A 21,446-nucleotide genomic window follows, 5' to 3' on the forward strand; every position below is an offset into this window, starting at 1 on the left:
GGTTTGACTAATGCTATCCGTTACGAAATAGAGTTTGCTAGACCCACCACACTATACTATGCTATGAACCTAGCCAGACAGATTGTTTTCAAACTCACTAGGAGGGACGACCAAGGAGTTTTGGAGCACCTCTATTAACTGGGAATCAACCCACGGCAGAAAGCAAAAACCGAGAGTTAGCAGGTGGTGGAGCCGGAATAGTGAAATCTTATATGCGGAACTCGGCTTTGAAACGGCTTATGGCTACAGAGATGGCGGAAAGGCGAGCAAAAGGATTATGCTTTAATTATGATGAGATGTTCTCGATCGGCCATAAGTGTGTGAAACTGGTTGGTATCATGTTGGAGGATGAAGAAGATGTTACTTGGGATGATCGTGTTGTTTTTCCCAACGCATACCCAGGTTTTGAGCTTGCATACAAGCTCAATGCAAAGGAAGGGAGTAATGCTATGAATCATACTTGATAAGTCTGCAAGTTAATAGATAATAAGTATTTTATATTGTAGGAAGTTATCTTGTTTCCGTTTTTAATTTTGGTAATTAGGTTCTTTTATTATTTTAGTCGATTTTAGAGTCTTTGTTTCTTGATTTGAGTCTTTTGTTTATCCCTATTTAAAGGGTAGTCATTCATGAAATAAGATATGCTGCAATTTGAAAACAATTAATAGAGTAATATGAGGTTAATAGCTTAGTTTAGTCTCCTGCAAACAGGAGGCCAGGAGGCTAGGTTACAGGGAAGTTCACGACTTCTTCAAGCACTAACACTGGTCCTGTCATGAGGTCTGGATCCCGGGTGATAACAGAATCCAAGGGAGTTCAAGAAGGAAAGGAACTGTTATGTTTAGTCCTAAATCTTTTTAAAAACCAATCCTCTTTTCAAGATTCTTTTAGAAAGTCATTTTTTATTTTGTTTGCAATCATTTTGAATCAGAAATAACAACCCATATTTTTTTTTTCTATTAAGTATGTCTGAATAAATAATGTTTAAATTATTTGAAAAGATGATGAGAATGAAGTGAAATTTATAATAAAAGTTAATAATTTGCTGAGGAAATCTCATGTCTATGATTCTAACTGTTAATTAATTCCATGAAATTAGCGGATGAGATCCAACTGCAGCTGTTTTGTTGGATGAAGCACAGGGTTCAGATCCTCTCAAAGCCTGTTCTTTTTAACCTGCAGTGCAATCATCAGCAGGGGGAGAGTTTTCATTTCATTTATATATTAGAGTTGTTTCTTTTTAATCTGGTATCAAGGACCTATCTTTACCTGTTTTGTTTCTCTGTTTTTTCTTTCTTAATTATATTTATGTTGTTACACTTTGGATAGTATGGATAAACAAGTAGGAGGTCTAGTTGATTTGTACACCTACTCATGTACCAGTTTATCAACATTAGCAATTTGATTTTGGGTTTTGGTGAACCGCATAGAGTTATTTTAGGTTTTGAAGTTGGTGATTTCGTGTTTGTAACAGGAAGCAGAGAAGCCTTGGTGTAGTGGGCTTCCCACCATTTGATTATAATGCCTCAGCAAAGGAAGCAAAGGAAGGCAGGTGAGTGAATAAGTAGCTGCCCACCCTTTATTTGATGCATATTGGGTATCTGATTTTATGTTTTAATGAACATATATGAGAAAATGAGAATCAATTCTTATTTAGATAATGTAGACTAATTAAATTTGTTATTAATTTTGGATTTAAATTAGCATATGACCGAAAGAGAAACATTTTTTTTTTCGTATTACTTAAAATGACTTGAGACACTATTTTCATCCTCAAACCTCATCGTAACTCAACCTCAAGCAAATTCTTATTACTTGCATCCCATATATACCTAATAGACCCTACACATCATGGTTATAGAAACATCATTCTTAACCTCTTTTAATAACATTATCCATAGATTCATCTTTCACCTTTAGTGTTCTTGAGTTCGAAACAACTCGGATCCAATAATCACCATAAATGTATACATAAACGCTTGAAAACAAGTGCAATACCAAACACACTATAAACCCTCCCTCTTTTATACAAAAAAATGTCATATTCGACCACTTGCACTTGATACAAAAAAATTTAGGTGAAGAACTGAATACATCAAATCAGAGAAGCAAAATCTATGAGAATTGTTTTGTAATTCAAATCCTGTGAATTTATTGATCCTCAATGCATGATGAGCTTAGCTCAAATAGTTCGATTTATTATAATAAAATTTTAGTCCAATTTGTCGATCAACATTGTTATGGTATACTTTTGTATTTCTCAACTTAAACCTAGTTGTTCACAGTTTGAAATGTATTCAAATCTTTTGAATTTACTTTTCCAAAGTTACTGAGCTGACCTCATTTTCTTATATAGCCATGAAAACTTTTTTTACAGTTACTTGTGGCCTTTATATGAAATTTTGTACGTCTCTTCTCTTGGTTGGTAAAAAATAGAAATAACACTAAAAGTTTAATCAGATTTTTTCAAGTAAGAAATGGAAACTATAAGTAGCTGAAGATGGGAACAAACTCTGCTTCAAGTTACTTTCATGATATGTGCTTCCAAGATACCCAAACAGTATGTTGCATTTATTATTTCCATTGAAAATCTCAATCCTACTTTTGCATATATTTTTCACAAGTCATTCCTAATTTTTCATACTTGAGTCCAAAATTTACCAACAACATAATTTAGGTCAAGTTACTCATTATCCCATTAAAGCTATCAATAAACCCATATAGTGATACCAACAAATTTGAAATATTAAAATCAACATCCTCAACCAACAAACTTAAATCAGTGATTAGCTTGCTATTTGATTCATATGTTTTCCTAACATCTTCATAGCATCCGTGTTCTTCTTTAATGTCCTTCATATGATGAACAATTCTTTCCTTGAATATTCTTCCCGACATATAGTCCTTTGGTCGTCAACATTCAACCAAACAATCAATGGGGTATTAGAACATTCACATCATCATGAAGAATACATCGAAAAATCATGAACTAAAAGGACATTAATTAATAGGCAACCAGGAAACATGAAAACATAAATTACCTTTAATATTTACTCCACATTAATCAGAGTCTTGTTTGAAATCCTGCATAAAGTACATAAATATAAAGTTGAAAATATAGGTTGCGGCTTTTGACAATAACAAAAAACTTACATGAAACTTTTCAAATGTAGTTTAAGAATTATTAAAGCAACAAAGATCTGATTTACCTGTTGTTTGATCTTTATAATAGAGGAGTTGATGTCTTCCCCTGCATAAAACGAGCCAAAACTTGTTTCTATTTCTTTTAGCTGTGTTGTAGCAGAATTTCCCTTGGTGAAAGTCGTTATTGCTGGGCAGTAGTTGATTATCAAAGTATCCAATAATGGGAATGAAAAATCCTCCTTCCCCAAGCTAAACCCCTTAAGACATGGAAGTTCCTCTAATTTCAAGGACTTTAGACTAGGTAACACAAGTATCTCCTTATTTGTCTTATCATCAGATTCTTTCTCTTTGTCTTCTTCTACAGAAACATCTGCATCCTTAACAATCACCTCCTCCATACATTTGCAGTCATCTATGTATAGCTCTTGGAGTTGCAATAGACTACCAACCATGGAACTAGTAAATACATGCACTAATCTTTCACATTTATAGATATGAACTCTTGTTAGGTTTGGAAACTCAAATGCTGTCCACTGATTGCTCTTCCATATATACCTCAGACCACGTAGATACTTCAAATCCACTTGTGTGAGGTTTGGAAGATTGACAAGAGTAGTAGTTGTAGTAGTAGTAGTTTGTGACGGTTCATCAAAACCACTTCCACATCCACTATTTCCATTTCTCCCTGCTGCTTCCAATGCAATTTCAAATACCTCCTCTACCTTTTTACACCAGCTTACATTAATCTTTTCCAGCTTTTGCAGTTGGAGCAACTCCCTGGATGGAATAATCTTTTTAACATCATCATTATATTCCACATGTAATTCGATCAAGTTATGAAAAGACCAAGGTATCCCTTCTGAAGTAGCAGGGCAGGAGGTTACACCGTGTAAACTCGGGAATGGGGTCTGCAAGTCCAATAAAGAACGCCAGAGGCACATAAATGTCAAACAAAAACATTTGAAATATATATATATATATATATATATATATATATATATATATATATATATATATATATATATATATGTTGTACTAATTTTAATAAAATACAAGAGACTATATTTTTTAATCACAATAATACTTATAACTCCAAAAAAAGATTATCTATAGGGTTACTATTTTTGATCTAATAAAGAAAGTTATATATGTAAAGTTATTTTGGACGCTTTTCCCTTTTTTAAAATGGAAAAAGTCTGATTCCAAGTGACAACATAAACTTAGATTGAAACTAGTGTCAATTTGTTTAAAGTAAATTTACTTGGCATGATATCCTTCTTAACTAGATGATGCCAATTAAAGAAATATATATACCTGATGAAAGAAGTTAAGGCCAGATTCTTGATCAAGAGTATGTTTGCCTAATTCTGTGTGTATATACTTTAGGTTGGGAGATGTTGACCCACCAGCTGCAAACACTCTCATTTGGGGGCATTTCTTGATGGTAACCTTGTCCAATGAAGGCAACCGGAACTCATTCATCCCCAAGAAGAAACCCTCCAGCTCTGGTAGATCTTTTAGTTCAATGGACTTGAGACGAGGAAAGACCACAACCATCTTAGAAGAAGATGATGCATCTTCTTCTTTCTTCTTCACAATCACTTTCATTCCGTAGCAACTCACTATCCTTAACTTTTGGAGCTGTCTCAGACTTTCAAGTGCAGAGAATGTCAATATATGTTCCAAAAGGGGACAACCTAAGATTTTCAATATCTTTAGATTGGGAAGCATAATAACATTGTTATTTACTCTTGGAATTCCTTCATCACAACCACTCTTGTTGCTGTCGTTGTTCATCCCTAATTGAGTTTCAAATACCTCCTTCATCCCATCGCAAGACTCTACACTCAGCACTTGAAGCTTTTGCATTTGTCCTGCTGCATAACATGAAATCACACTTGACAATGCATGGCAGTATTCTATTATTATCTCTCTAGCGTATTGGCATAAGCTCCAAGAAACACCACCTGCTTCAGACACCTGCAACACATGAAAAAGCTAACGTAAAATTAAACTATAGACACAACCTTTGTATAAGAAATTTAATTCAAAATCTAGTTTTTTTATTATACTAAATGACACGACTGCTCTCCACATTAAAAATGCAGTTTTTTTTTTCTTTTGTTTATATAATTAATGTCGGGATTTATTGAAGAGACAATAAAATACATACCATTGTACAAACTAAAATATGTGTGTGCAAATTCAATGAAATCAAGAAAGCATATGTTTACAAAAAATGATTAGAAAAATTAATTTTGGGTAATATTATAAATTATTGAATTCTATCCTACAATACTTGTTGCCTAATGGTCCCTATTATATAAACTTAACTAAGTACTTACTGCCTTTTTTGTTTCTTACTATTTACATTAGAGCACATATATATGACAGATGACTCTTGCATCATAGTATCATAGATCATTTATGTAGTTTACAACAGGTTAAGAAGTTATGTGTTACATGCATGACACTCAGATTTTAATGACTAGCCTTTAGTCATAGTTGTAGCCATTAAATTGATTACAACAGGTTAAGAAGTTAAGAAGTTATGTGTTCCAATGAATGGAACCTTTTGTGCCTCCAAATCCCATTCTTGAGTTTGCATGATAGGTAACGGGTTTAAACTCTTTTATATGTGATTTGGTGATTTTCTTAGAATATTACAAAGAAAAATGGATATTAACAAGAAATTATATAAATAATTGAATATGTACAAAAGGTACCTCAAATATATCAGGTAAAGTGGTAATCATAGTGGTATTGTTGAAGGATATTTCATTGCTCCCATCCTTGACACCACCTCCACCAATACACTTCAGATTCTTCAAGTATCTTAGAGTGAGAGAATCAAGATGGGGGAACAAGATGGTGCTTGTGTGGATAGATGTAGATGTAAATGTAGTATTTTCTTCATCTTCATCGTCTCTGTTTGAAAAAACTTCTTCAATACCACCACATACTTTTATCTCGACTTTCTTTAGGTTGGAAAGAATTTTTGCCATGAGAGGTGAAAACAGGTACTTAATGCTTTTACAATTGCTAATATCTATGGTTGTGAGGTTGTGGAATGGGGATTCTGATTGTTGTTTTGGAAGAGTGAAGAATTTATTCCAGTTGCTGCGCTTCCACACATGACTCATGTTGTCTATATGAGTTAGATACAATTCCTGGAGGCAGGGGAGTATAATAGGCCGTTGTTGGTTATGGTGAGTTGTTACCAATTCTCTACTTGTTGGACTCTCACTCTCTATCTCAAACACCACCTCCACTCCTTCATACTTCTTCAAGTGAAGTTTATGGAGGTTATGAAAAGAGGGTATGAGAAAGGATGGGAATGCAACATTAGAAATATTAATATCACTGACTTCTTGTAATGTCTCTTCCTCTGACAGAATATCAGTCTGCACACATATATCACAACAAGAAAATGTAATTAGTAACGCGAGTACATAATTGTGTTAATGATTTATAATTCCACATCCATTCACATTTCTCTCTTATAATTTTGGATTTGAAGAAGTTTATTTGATTTTAGATAATTTCTTCAAGGAACATTTAACGATTTAAAATAGTTGGATCTTTCACCTTCAAATAAATTTTAAAAAGATGCTATGGGCTCCTATGCAAAAATAAAAGACACCTTAATTAAGATGTGGATTATTTTCAATTAGAGACGGAGTTTAGCTTGATATTGAGTTATTAAGAAATGGTAGTTAATTAAAGAGTTCAGTTTACTAAATCTTGTTTCTATTTCTTTTAGATGTGGGGTAGAGGAATTTCCCTTGGTGAAAGTAGTTATTGCTGGGCAGAAGTTGATTCTCAAAGTATCCAATAATGGGAATGAAAAATCCTCCTTCCCCAAGCTAAACCCCTTAAGACATGGAAGCAAACTAAGTGTTATGGACCTTAGACAAGGTAACACAATCTCATTCCTCTTGCCATTAGATTCTTCTTCTGCTTCTACAGCAACATTTGCTTCCTTAACAATGACCCCCTCCATAAGTTTGCAGTCATATATGTATATCTCTTGGAGTTGCAATAGACTACCAACCATGGAAGTAGTAAATACATGTTCTAACCTTGAGCACCCATTCATTGCAACTCTTGTTAGGTTTGGAAACTCAAATGTTGTCCACTGATTGCTCTTCCATATATACCTCAGATCATAGAGATATATTAACTCCACTTGTTTTAGGTTTAGAAGATTGACAAAAGTAGTAGTAGTTTGTGATGATTCATCAAAACCACTTACACTACTATTTCTATTTCTCCCTGCTTCTTTCAATGCAGTTTCAAATACCTCCTCTAACTTAGAACATAAGTGTACAGTTATCTTTTCCAGCTTTTGCAGTTGCAGAAACTCACTGGATGGAATAATCTTTTCAACATCATGATTAAATTTCACATCTAATTCAATCAAGTTATGAAAAGACCAAGGCATCACTTCTGAAGTCGCAGGGGACGAGATTGCACCGTGTAAACTCGGGAATGGGGTCTGCAAGTCCAATAAAGAAAACACCAGAGGCATTTGTCAAACAAAAACATTGGAAATGTCATGTCGTAAGTTTAACAAAATTGAAGAGATATAATTATTAGTGACAATGATACTGTAACTCCAACTAAAAATTATCCAATTAACGGGTTCCTATTTTTGATCTCATAAAGTAAGTTAGATACATATATATATATATATATATATATATATATATATATATATATATATATATATATATATGTAAGGTTATTTTGGAGCTTTTGCCCTTGTTCAAAATGGAAAAGCTTGACTCAAGTGACAATATAAACTTTGACTGAAAGTAGTTTCAATGTGTTTAATATATATATATATATATATATATATATATATATATATATATATATATATATATATATTATTTATACCTGATGATGTGCAACATGAAAGTTAAGGCCAGATTCACCAAGACTATATTTGCCTAATTCTGTGTGTATATACTTGAGTTGGGGAGCTGTGGACCCACCAGGTGCAAACACCATCATTTTGGGGCAATACTTGATGGTAACTTCTTCCAATGAAGGCAACCGGAAATCATTCATCCCCAAGAAGAAACCCTCCAGCTCTGGTAGACCCACTAGTTCAATGGATTTCAGACTAGGAAACACCACAACCTCCTTCGATGATGATGGTGATGCATCTTCTTCCTTCTTCACAATCACTTTCATTGAAAAACAACCATATATCATTAACTCTTGGAGTTGTCTCAGGCTTTCAACAACTGCAGGGAATGTGAATATATGCTCCAAACCCCCACAATATCCAATATGCAATATATTTAGATTGGGAAGCATAACAATGTTATTTGCTCTTGAAATTCCACCATCACAACCACTCTTGTTGCTGTTGTTGTTCATCCCTAATTGAGTTTCAAATACCTCCTTCATCCCATCACAAGATGTTATTTTCAGCACTTGAAGCTTTTGCATTTGTCCTGCTGCATAACATGGAATCACACTTGACAATGCAGGGCAGTTTTCTATTGTTATCTCTCTAGAGTATTGGCATAAGCTCCAAGAAACACCGCCTTCTTGACACAACTGCAACACATGGAAAATTGATGTAATATTAAACAATAGACACAGCTTTTGTATAAGAAGTCTAATTCAAAATCTGGTTTTTTTATTATACTAAATGACACGAGTGCTCTCCACATCAAAAATGCAGTTTTGGTTTTTATTTTTTATAATGAATGTCAGGATTTACTCAAGAGACAGCAAAACGCATACCAATTTACAACCTAAAGTATAGGAATGCAAATTCAATGAAATCAAGAACGCACATGACTAACACAACAAGGTTAGATAAATTAGTTTTGCGTAATATTAGAAATTGTTGAATTCTATCCTAAAAGACCTGTCACCTAATATTTAAACTAACTTACATTTAACTAATTACTTACTGCCTTTTATGTTTCTTACTTTTTAGATTAGAGAACATATCTTGGTTTTTATTTCTAGGAAAGTTTCTGACTCGTACATCATACATTATTACTCAATGTAGTTTACAACGGGTTAACAAGTAATGTGTTGCATGCATGACCCTCAAATTTTAATGACTACCCTTTAGTCGTAGGAGCTGTAACCATTAAATTGGTGATAACATGATTACAGATTTGGTTCAATTAGCTTGTCATTGTTGGTAAAGAAAAAAAATTGTCACAAGAAGATGATTTTAGTACATTTACTTGTGTGTGGAATTCATTGTGTTTGTAAGTTCTTTTAGTTTAAATACATCTTAATGCAGGGACTTGTGGGTTTAGCACTTCAGTCATAGATATGCTAAGATTTGTGGTTAACTGTCATCCATGCCGACAGTGTATATATCAGAAAGGAATTGCAGTAAGTAGTATGTACAATGTACAACACTGGAATTAGTGGAATTAACCCCAAGATACATTTTTGTTGACTTAAAATTATTTGTATTTTCATTTGTGTGTTAAAATAATGATGGTTAATGGTTAATTTTTGTGGTTTATAATGGTTAGCATATTTACTTTGTGAATTTTTTTTTTTTTAATTCAAGATTCAAAGAACCATGGTGTGTGACCAGTTTGGGCAATCTCGTCGGGTACCTACCATTTCTCACCCCTACTTTTTTTGGTTGAAAAATAAATTTGATTGTTTAATGATTTATATATATATATATATATATATATATATATATATATATATATATATATATATATATATATATATATATAATGTGTAATGGATCTATCCTTTAGGTCACTATAATCTTAGTATAGTGTGTACAAAATGCATTAGTATGTACATTAAGACCTGAATTGTATATAATTCGTTGGAATTACAGCTGTAAAAGGAAAAAAATTGTCCAAAATAAACATAATTTTGAAAATGGAAAAATGATCTAAGATGCTTGGTTACATAAACAAGAGAGCATTTCACATAGAATGGAAAACCTAATTAGACGTGTCATTTTCTAATTAGAAAAAATTAATAAAGAAATCTTATCAGTAACTGATATGAGTTATGATAAATAACAAATACAAAGTAATACTTGTTCAAATGAACAGAACTTTTTATGCCTCCAAATCCCATTTTTTGATTTTCTTAGAATATTGCAAGGAAAAATGGATATTAACAAATAAATTAAATATATAATTAAATATGTACAAAACATACCTCATATTGATGGAGAAAAGCAGTAGTTGTAGCGGTATTGTTGAAAGATATATCATTGCTCACCTCATCCTTGGCACCACCTCCACCAATACACTTAAGATTGTTCATGCATCTTAGAGTGAGAGAATCAAGATGAGGGAACAAAGTGGTGCTTGAGCGGGTAGATTTCGTCATTCCTTCATCCTCATCATTTCTGTTTGAAACAACTTCTTCAATACCATCACAATTTTCTATATACACTTTCTTTAGGTTGGAAAGAAGTTCTGCCATGAGAGGTGAAAACAAGTACTTGATGTTTTTGCAATACCTAATATGTATGATTGTGAGGTTGTGGAATGGGGATTCTGATTGTTGTTTTGGAAGAGTGAAGAATTTATTCCAGTTGCACTTCCACAAGTGACTCATGTTGTCCATATAACTTAGATCCAATTCCTCGAGGTTGGGAAGTATAGGCTGTTGTTGGTTACGGTGAGTTGTTACTAATTCTCTACTTGTTGGACTCCCTATCTCAAACACTACCTCCACTCCTTCATATTTATCCAATGAAACTTTACGGAGGCTATGAAAAGAGTGTATGAGACTGGATGGGAATAATACGACATCATTAGAAATATTAGTATCCGTGACTTCTTGTAATGTCTCTTCCTCTAACAGAATTTCAGTCTGTGCAAATATATCCAAACAAGAAATGAAATTAGTAACTTGAGTACTGAATTGTGTTAACGATTTACATTTCTATGTTCATTTCACAATTCTCTCCTATAATTTTGGATTTGACAATGATTATTTTGATTTTAGGTAACTTTTTTCTCTTATAATTTTGGATTTGACAATGATTATTTTAATTTTAGGTAACTTTTCCAGGGAACAATTGCAAATGATGGAAATTTTCAACAAATTAAAACTAGTTGGATCTTTCACCTATAGATAATTATTAGAAGATGTTATAGGTTACAAAGAGATAAAATGACCATTTTACCCCCTTGTTCTATATAAATGAAAATGGGTCCAACTTAAACCATTCTCAACCCCATGCAACCTACTCTGTAAATCCCACACTCCTAATCTCCAGCTGTAAATTATCTACCCATGTCCCATGGAACCGATCATACCCACCAACAATCCACTCCCTAACATCCTTTGCGTATCTCCACCCTAGTGTTAACCAATCAAAGAAGAAAGCAAATATGAGCACGACGCCAAAAGAAATTTCAAAACGAAGATGTGTTGTGTGTTTGAAATCAGCTCTCCCTTCCATCTTCATCTACCAGACCCATTTGTTTTTAAGCTAATCTCTCTATAATATGTATGGTGTTTATCAATTTGAAGTTGAAATCATTCCACTTGCTATCAAGATCAAGATAAAATATAAATGGAATTTATACAGGAAATTAGCTTCAGCTCTCATCTATCTTATTATTTTAGTAGAGTTTTAAGCTAAATTGATTCCAGAACTTAAGATTTCTTGTTGGAAAATGGCATTTTTAGTTGATAATTTATTAACTTTGTTATTTTCTACTAAACAGTAATTAGTGACATGTATATTGTTTTATTAACTAAACTTAGGTGATGAAGAATTAGTCGTTTTTATACATGATCTCTGATGAAAAATCACGTTTTGTAGTCATTTTATATATATTAAAAAAGAAAAAGAAAAAAAGTTAGTCACATCTATACATGAATTGTATTGCAACATTAAGTCAAGAAATGGTTTATTGCTTAATGGGTAGTAACGTTTCCTTCCAACTATGATGCCCAAGTGTAGTCATCCCACCATTTTTATTCAAAAGGAAGAAGCTTAAGCTTAATTAAGTAAGAAAGTGAAATTGAAATCCATACCTGCTCTTTCTCTTGGCTACTCTCTTCCGATTTGTCGTTTCCCTGGTTTTCTCCGCGCTCAATGAAAATCTCCAAAAGGGCTCCCAGATCAAAATTGGTGGTGGTAGGAGTGAATACATTTCTAAAACTCTCACAGCGTTCAATCTTTATGCTTTCAACTGCTTGAAAGCCACGGACGAGGGGATGAGAGTTATATGCATCTTTTATCCTCCACACCTCTTTTAGCTTCCCTGAGTTCTTCACTTTGATGCTTCTTAAACTGCTCATGTTGTCTTCTTCTCCAATTACACTAGCACAATCCAAGTAGATGTTGAATAATGACTCGATGGAACCGCAATTCATGACTTCAAGCTCTTCAAGATGATGCAACAGAGACATGGGGTTGTATGGAAATAGATTCACAAGTTTATCACAATTTCTCACTTCAATCTCTCTCAACTTAACTTTCTTACCTCTATTAAGTTCATAAGGCCATATTTCCTTTAAATTCTCCATGTCATCAATTTGAAGTGTCTCCAACTTAGGAATCACAAACTGCAAAATAATCACCCATTAATACCCACATCCAAAAAATAGTACATCATGAAAGTCAAATTACATATATATTCTGAAACATTTAGTCGAAATTATCTACCTCTTCCTTCAAGAAACTAGATGTTTCCAACTTGTTCTGCGGATAAATGACAGTGAGACCTGGAATGCTCTTAATTTGCAACTCTATGAGTTGAGGTAGCTCAATTATGTTGACAGTATGGCACAAGCCTAATAGCTTCGGTAGTTCATGCAAAGATAAAAACTTCAGCTTGGGGAACATAATTTTCTCTTTTCCACTACCCCCAGTCCCATTATGTATGAGCTCTTCCATATTATCGCATTCGCAAACTTCCAGACGCTCAAGATTTGACAAAGTGTTTGCAACAGGGAGTTTAAAAAGGTATCTCAAGACTGCACACCTAGAAACGACAAGGACTCTTAAATTGAAGAATGAAGTGGATTGAGGAGGACGTGTCAAATTCACCTCAACATCTTCAAGATCATCCATACCATCTACACTTAAACAAAGCACCTCTGTTTTCACAAACAACTTATTAAGTTTAAAGTCTGATATTTCAGCTTTGTTGGTTACCAATTGCAACGTGTTCTCATATGAGTGGCTACTCTTACTGATATTTCCATCCAAAGAGCGCCCCACTGAGATCTTGAATCGTTCAAGGTTCTCAAATGACATATTCTTCACTTGAGCCTTGTTATTAAAGAACTCAAATTCTAATGCAGAAAGGCGGTTTGAAATCTCCTCCATCTCATTGCAGTTATCATCTGTAAACCCAGACGCATTTCCAATATAAAGTTCTTCCAGTTTGACCAAATTTTTCAAGACACCCTTTTCTATACGAAGACCATGACAACATCTCAGATCAAGTAGCCTTAGCTTCTTTAAATTTCCGATTGTGGAACATAACCATTTAATGCCAGATTTAGCAAAGCTGAGCACTTCCAGATTCAACATATTTCCAATACAAGAGTAATCAAACATCATCAACGAGCATCGATGGAGGTGAAGCACTCGAAGGTTGGTGCAGCATTGAGGTAATGAGGAAAGCAATGGATACTTCATTTCATCGTATGATATAACCCGAAGCTTTTTCATTCCTTCATAAAAGTCTTGAGGAAATATTAGCAACTTATCTCCATGCATAAGTTTCAAAATCGTTAGGTTTGGAAACTTGAGGTCTCTTGGAAACTCTGACATGCTCTTGCATGTTAATGAAATTGTTTTGCAAGAGTCAGTTATATCATTTTCAGTCCACCTAGGCATATTACCATGGTTGACAATTGAAGCATGCTCAACTTCAGAATACATACCCAAAACAAAAGCACGAACCAGATCATGCATCTTGACGTGCACATCATCATCACTTTCACTTAACAAATTTGTCTGCACCAGCCGCTCAATACAGGTGTTGAGCCTATTTCTTGCTTCTCTAATTGTATAAACTCTATCAAATATCTTTAAGCCCCATCCATACCTCATCAACTCCTCGGTAGGAATATTGAAGTCTTCAGGAAACAAACCACACATTAAAAAAATGGATTTAGTCTCCTCGTCTTGGAGATTGTGGTAGCTCGTTTCAAAGACTTTAGGGGCAACACTACGAATGTCATAGTGCTCTATACGTGAAAGTGCATCCTTCCATGCATCCTTTCTTTTATTTCTTAGAGTACACGCCAAGGTTTTGATGGCAATAGGTAGACCGCAACACTTTCTTACGATAACTTCTCCTATCTTACAGAGCTCGGGCTCAGAAGTTTCTACAAATTGCTGGAACAGACTTTGTGCTTCTGCTTCAGTTAGAAGTCCCACATTAATAACTGAATTAGCTTTAACCCCCATCAATGTGCAAATGTGTTCGTCTCGTGAAGTCAACAAGACCTTGAAGTCGACACCTTGATTTGGAAAAGGACTTAAACCAATATCTTCCGGATCAACGGACTGCCAGACATCATCAAGTATTACAAGGAACTTATTCTTACCTTCTCCAGAGTTGGCCTTGAACCATTCACGAAGCTTATCAGCTCTTGCTGGTTTAGTGCTTTCTTTTAACTCTATACGAAGGTAATCTGCTACAGCTTGTTGAATAGCAATGGGGTCTGTTTTTTCCCCGATAACTGCCTCAACAATGTAACTGAACATTCTATTTTCTTTGGCAACCTTTTTCAGCCTTTGCATCATTGTGGTCTTCCCCACTCCGCCCATCCCACATAACGCTATCATATGGGATGTGTTGTTTGGTTCAAGTGCTTTCAGTGCTTGAATAAAAGTTTTTTCTCTTGACTGAAAGTCATCGTGATCACTTGATGGTGTGGAGGAGGAAGCCTTCATGGTATCAACTTTTCCCAAAGGAATGGGCTGATCAGTCCATGTGATCAAAGAGTGTTGTCTTGTGGCACTTTCAATCTTCTCAATTAGCTTGAAGGCTTCCCTTCCAACTGTGTGTCTAATCTTGAGACTGCAACAAGCAACGGCATCACTAGGAACGGTTTGTACTTTTGCATTGATCTTTTCCACTTCTTCCAACCAACTCCTAACCTGAGATGAAATCTCAAGACGAGTTCTAGTGTTCCTGTCCAAGTGGTCTTCTTCGGCATGTCTTGCTGCATTTAACTCCCTCATTTTGCTACTCATATCCCTCACATGTTTTGTACTGTAAATGAGGTAGCCTAGATGCTTCTTAACAGGTTCCATAAGTGTCTCGACAACTGGTTTCAGAATGACACTGACAACATCCATTGCAGGAAAATCTTCTTTGTGGAAGTATCTACATAGTAACCAACAATTTGTCAGGTGAAATTGGATGAAAATTTGTAATGGATTGGGCATTTAAATGCATCCTAGATTCATTGCATTGAGTAAGGTTTGATTAGCTTTGTCCCATAGACCGATGATGTAATCGTAATATAAGTCCATCCCATAATCTACAATGAACTTAAAGATAAAGTTTTTAACAAAATAACGCTAGATTATATAGTAATAGGAATCAGGAAAATGGTTTATCATTGATTAATTATAAAAAATACCAAAATATGATTATTTTAAAATACATGGAAGACTTTAACTGGAAACTTGCAAGTTCAACTTGTGCCCTTTTGCACAAGAAATTCAAACAAAAAAGGGATAAAAAAGAGGCACAAAGATAACAGGAGAGAGGTTATTGTTTAAGTAATCAAAAGGACCTGCTTCATGTCTTCTGTAACTTATTCACAAAGGTACCAACAGGAAGAATTAGAGGCTGCTTCTAATTTACACCTTGTGAACTTAGTTGAATGAAACAGAAGAACATGACAGAAGTGAACGAACAGGGGAAGTAAACAAAGGAACAACTATAACTTGGAGACTAAGTAATTATTGGCTGAAAAACTTGTTCTGGAATGATAAAACAAAGCACGTAATACCCCTACTTATACTAATTCTAAAAGAGTCTTACTCAAACACATAAAACGCATAAAAAGTAAACTTTCCTAAAATGCCCCTGGGCTAAATCTCTCCAGTTTTTTTCTCGATTATCCCAACATTAATAACATATATAAAGGTGGATAGATCTTGAGCGACTGAGGGAAATGGGAAAAAGATCTTTTGTGGGATGATACAACATGTAAAATACAGTGAGTACCTATTATTCTTCAAAAGATATGTAAAACACGTATCAGCTGATAGTGAGCAAGTTGCAAAGCTACTGATTCAGTAACAGAGCCAAGAAAGAAATTTAATTTCGTAGAGGCGATGATACAACAGTGTGGAAAGCAGTATTTCGGGATGAGCAGTGTCAAAAATAATCCAGCTAGATTCAACCCTGATCAAGCTCACCTTTGTTGCAGAATCGGAGTGGAATCTGAATCTAGGAAAGAAAAAAGAGACGTTGGAAGTCGGAACTTGAACTTGGTGTAATTGGAAGTAACGACTGAACGCTAATGAAGTTGACTAGGTCTTCAAATTAGAGTGATACCGATTTCCAGATGTGCGTGCCGCGTGCGTGCATGTTAGAAAGAAAATAAAAAAATCCAGTCCATTTCATATTTGGGCTAAAATAGCCAATGGATTGGCCCAGTTATATTGCTTAAAAATTAACCCAAAATCTGCAACCAAAAGTATCACTATGTCCATATTCAAATTAACCCAAAATTGGCTAAAATACCCAATGGTCTATATATGCGTAGCTTTTGGGACTGCAATTTTGGACCGACATTCCTAACCTATATTATTTCTAGGTCCGATATTTGTCTATTTGATCTCACTGGTATTGACTGCAAAAAAAAAAATTGTGAGGTTCACTAGTTAATGAATTTCCCAATGAGTATCACTTGTTAGCAAGAAGGATTGTTGAAGTTCTTCCCTTAATTCTATTAAGTTAGGGAAAGCCGGAGTTCATTGATGGTGTGAGAAAAAAATGAAACTAGAGAGTCGATGTCTTGTTTTGTGAGAAAAAACAGTAATAAGATAATGGAAAAATTGACGGTCTATGGAGAATTTGAGTGGTGGTAATAGCGAAGGGTATAGGAGACAACGAGGGGGTAGTAGCGAGACCGTGTTGATGATAGCAAGGGGATGTCAAAGATGTGTACAAATTTGGGGAGTTGGCAGCAACATGAACATGATGGTGGCCGGATATGGGTGCGATGACACCAAGATTAAAGAGCACGGGAGCATTGGCAGACTTATGTGGAGCTCGGGGGGTCCCGGGCCACTACCTCAATTTCGGTTGTCAATGTAAAAAAAATGTTTTTCTATTAGATGCAAACTCTTGAAATATAAGTGTTACTATTAATTTAGATTTGTTGGGAATTTTTTTTTTTTTTGTGACACCACTACTTAAACTTTCTGCATCCGCCACTACATGGTAGATAAGTGTTGTACGGATATACAGACATCGTCACCAAGCATTCTACAACTATAAAGATCATCACCAAGCGGTCTACAAGTATAGACATCATCATCTGTAATGGTACGGAAAGAATATATGTGAGATTACAGGTGATGATTTGATTTTTTTATTCTTTTAATAAAAAAAAATAGGTGTACATTAGGTTTGTTATTTGTTTGTAAACAATCTCAAACTGCTAATTAACAAAACTTAGAAAGAAAAAACAAAAACAACTAAACCTATTAAGTTTTTGGGATATTCACTAAACTAACCGTATTTTGATTTAATATTAAAGTAAATTATCCATCTACTTTTTTGTCAATATAACCAACAAGTCCGGAAAACGGCATTTTGGATACCACACAAAATATTTTTTCTGATAAAAGGTAATTTTTTTAATGATATTTTGGATTTAGGTCCGGAATTCCAAATTTCGGGGAAAAAAAAGAAAAAAAAAAAACTAACAAGTCGAAATCCAATTAAAAATTATGGAATTTTGAGAAAATATATTCTAATTTATAAAATCTAACAAAAAGTTTAAGAAATATAGTATATTGAAAACTATATATGATAAAGGGTTTTAAAATCACAAATACAATGATATTAGAAACTTTGAAATAAACACTTCGGAGAAAAATAGAGAGCTTCTGGAAAGTAATTGTGCAAATAAAAACAAATTCCAAAAATTGAAAAACAAGTCCAAAGGCGTTTGGGAGAAATTGATTGTTTTCAAAAACTAAAAAAATGGTTATGTTTTGTAATAAACTCATTAATAGAGGTTGGTTTAGTTAATATCACTAAGCTTTTGCAATAATTAAACAAAAATTAAAGTTTTTTTTTTTTGAAAATAATTCACCACAACAATTTTAATATACGACCGTACTTTTTAAAAATAGCATAGCTACACTTTTGAAGTGTGACGATTTCGTTATAAAGTGTGGTAAATTATCATTGGTAAAATCATCGATTGTTTTCAGCATATTTAAAAATTGTAATGGTTTTCGATGAGACGAATAGTATACATACAGTCACATATAGAAATCTAATATGGCTTAAAGGTAATACATATGGTCACATGAATTGTTTATATAACTATATGTATCGTTTAGCGACACATGTATAAATCTAATGTAGCTAAAAGTAATATCGATAGTCATACAGATTGTTTGTATGACTATATGTATCAAAGTAACAACATATAATAAACATAACAGAGCATGTAGTCTATTATGGTGGCGTTTTTTTAATTGTTTGTGGCCAAATATGACCATATGTATTGTTTAGCCTCGATCGAATAATGTGACCAAATATGACCATCTACCACGTCTTTGTGTTGGCTTTATGTGAAATAATGTGTAATGGGTTCTAATGTAGCTAAAAGGTAATACCTATGGTTACATGAATTGTTTGAAGGACCATATGTATTATTTAGCGACATATAATAAACATAACAAATCAAGTGGTTGTAAGAAATTTATGGTCATGTTATATTATATTATGTGTGGTTAATAATTAGCATTTGTCATGATAAAATAATAAAATATGTGATTGCAAGTATTTTAAGGTGTCATTTTTATTAACTGTTCGTGTGTTCATATGTAGCGTTTAGCTGCTTACTAAACATAACAAAACAAATGACTATAAGTATATTAAGGTGACGTTTTTTTATGAATTGTTTGTGTGTCCATATGCATCCGTAACATCCCAAAAATCCTGACCAAAAATTTCATTTTTAATTCAAATAATTAAACCACAAGTCATCAAATCATTCCATCAAAACATAAGTCACATTGTTTCAAAACACTATTATTAGAGTAAAATATCCCAGGCTAAAAACCAGTGGTATGTGTCATGCGATCATCCCAAGCTCTTCCCTCCGCTACCGAAAGTACCTGAAACCAAAACTGAAAATCGTAAGCAGAAGCTTAGTGAGTTCCCCAACCTACCACATACCACACATATCCACATACTGCAAGCACTGCGCCTCGCCCGCTACATTGGGCCCCGCCCGGCTCCGGATGAGTCCGGCATCAGGCCTCGCCTGCTCTCAGGCCCTGCCTGGCTTCGAGCCAATCTGTTTCTCTTAGGCCTCGTCTGTCTCAAGGCCCCGACCGCTAAACATATACAAAAAAATATAACCGTAGCACATAGCACTTAAAGTAAACATACATTACTGTATTCATGTTCTTAGGCCTCGCCTATCTTGGGCCCTGCCCCTGTCCTGCTACTGGTGAGTCATGGAACCCCGTCCAAACTCATGTTATTTGTGAGATACGGGCCCCCGCCCATACTCACCTTTCTCCTATCTCGGGCCTCGCCCCTACTCTTCTACTAATGAGACATGGAACCCCGTCCACACTCTGCTAGTGGTGACATACGGGACCTCACCCACACTCACCTCCCTACCAGGCACATACAAGTATCAGAAAGACAACACGTATAATCTAACATGCAAACCTTCCTTGGGCACCCGACCGGCATCGGACCTTGGTCCGGAATATCATACTAGCATATAGTGCCTAGGCTAACCCTTGGGTCTTCTTACTCATAACTACATGGGCTAGCATTGTGGCCTTAGACCTATTCACACAGTGAGGAGACTCACCTTGCACTGCTAAAATGCCACTGAAACTCCTCTAGCTGATATCCGACAACTCCCAAATAGCTGCTACTTTAGCTCCCCGAGCTACCAATACCAACACACAACACTTAGTCCAAAACTGCCTTCTTGAAGTCAAGCTAAGTCAACTCTGGTCAAAGTCAAAGTCCTGGTCAAAGTCAACCTTCCAGGTTGACTGTGACATCCCCAAAATCACGGCCAGAAAAGACCAGGTTTTTTTTTTGTTTATACTTTATTTCAAAATCAGAGTACATGTTAATAAAAGAGTTGTGGAATTTGTCTCAAAACAATAATATGATAAAGAGTTATCAAAAGCATTTCCTTAGAAATGTATTTCATTAAAAGACTCAGGATGTCATGTTCGATACAGTACATAAGTATAAACAATACAATATAAGCCTTACTACATTATTTCATATCTACAGGCTTATATCCGTAATCCCTCATCCCAACACATCACAACTATGCTCGAGCGCCTAAACCTTTAAATGAAAATGTTGATGTAAGTATGAAAAGCTCTAGAAAATCCCTTATTTTCTATCAGTGTGAGATGTAGTCTTCTACCAAGACCCGAATGTTTTGTTATGACAATGTAGTCTTCTACCAAGATCCGAATGTTTTGTTATGACAATGTAGTCTTCTACCAAGACCCGAATGTTTTGTTATGACAATGTAGTCTTCTACCAAGACCCGAATGTTTTGTTATGACAATGTAGTCTTCTACCAAGACCCGAATGTTTTGTTATGACAATGTAGTCTTCTACCAAGACCCGAATGTTTTGTTATGACAATGTAGTCTTCTACCAAGACCCAAATGTTTTGTTATACAATGTAGTCTTATACCAAGACCCGAATGTTTTGTTAGTAAAATGATAGTTTTTCCTTCTATTGACTAGTATTAAAGTACTTAGTCTAACTCATCGTTTATGTGAAAGTATCACAAAATAAAGTAAACAGGAAAATGTACTACTGTAAGTGTTGTCACTGGGTACTAGGACCAACACAACATCTCAATAAGCGAAAGATATAACCTTATGAACAATCGAAGATTGTCCACTTGTCCTCTGTAGCAGCAGCAGGTGGGTGGAAGGGTTAGTCCCGTAAAGGTACTCCTAATATAAGTAATAACCGTAGGCATCCGTAGATGTTCATCACCCACTGTTGCTAACAGATGGGTTCCGGAATGGTTAGTCCCGTCCATATATCCCGAGGTACTAGGGATAGGGGCCTATCTAGGTATCCCGAGG

At 34.7% G+C, this 21,446-nt stretch overlaps 2 protein-coding genes across 5 annotated transcripts; both read right to left on the bottom strand.

Moving 5' to 3' along the window:
• Positions 1 to 2,721: 2,721 nt before the first annotated feature.
• Positions 2,722 to 6,436, bottom strand: LOC111908486 (uncharacterized). The gene is made up of 5 exons (XM_042898978.2): positions 5,871 to 6,436; positions 4,459 to 5,142; positions 3,210 to 4,052; positions 3,042 to 3,084; positions 2,722 to 2,904 (listed from the first exon to the last, which is right to left on the bottom strand). The coding sequence occupies exons 1-4, from the start codon at positions 6,285 to 6,287 to the stop codon at positions 3,061 to 3,063; spliced, it is 1,968 nt and encodes a 655-aa protein (XP_042754912.1). The 5' UTR covers positions 6,288 to 6,436; the 3' UTR covers positions 2,722 to 2,904; positions 3,042 to 3,060.
• Positions 6,414 to 16,635, bottom strand: LOC111908484 (disease resistance protein At4g27190). 4 transcript variants are annotated; one of them, XM_042898976.2, is made up of 7 exons: positions 16,332 to 16,634; positions 12,797 to 15,479; positions 12,163 to 12,696; positions 10,324 to 10,986; positions 8,047 to 8,718; positions 7,053 to 7,642; positions 6,414 to 6,548 (listed from the first exon to the last, which is right to left on the bottom strand). In XM_042898976.2, exons 2-7 carry the CDS (start codon positions 15,449 to 15,451, stop codon positions 6,431 to 6,433), a joined length of 5,232 nt encoding a protein of 1,743 aa, XP_042754910.1. In that variant the 5' UTR covers positions 15,452 to 15,479; positions 16,332 to 16,634; the 3' UTR covers positions 6,414 to 6,430. The 4 variants fall into 4 exon arrangements, with proteins under 4 accessions (XP_042754910.1, XP_042754909.1, XP_042754908.1 ...); XM_042898975.2 differs by having other exon boundaries at positions 6,453 to 7,642; positions 10,324 to 10,516; positions 10,631 to 10,986; XM_042898974.2 differs by having other exon boundaries at positions 6,453 to 7,642; positions 16,526 to 16,635.
• Positions 16,636 to 21,446: the final 4,811 nt, after the last annotated feature.

Source organism: Lactuca sativa, chromosome 2 (genome assembly GCF_002870075.4).
Source record: "Lactuca sativa cultivar Salinas chromosome 2, Lsat_Salinas_v11, whole genome shotgun sequence".
Taxonomy (NCBI): domain Eukaryota; kingdom Viridiplantae; phylum Streptophyta; class Magnoliopsida; order Asterales; family Asteraceae; genus Lactuca; species Lactuca sativa.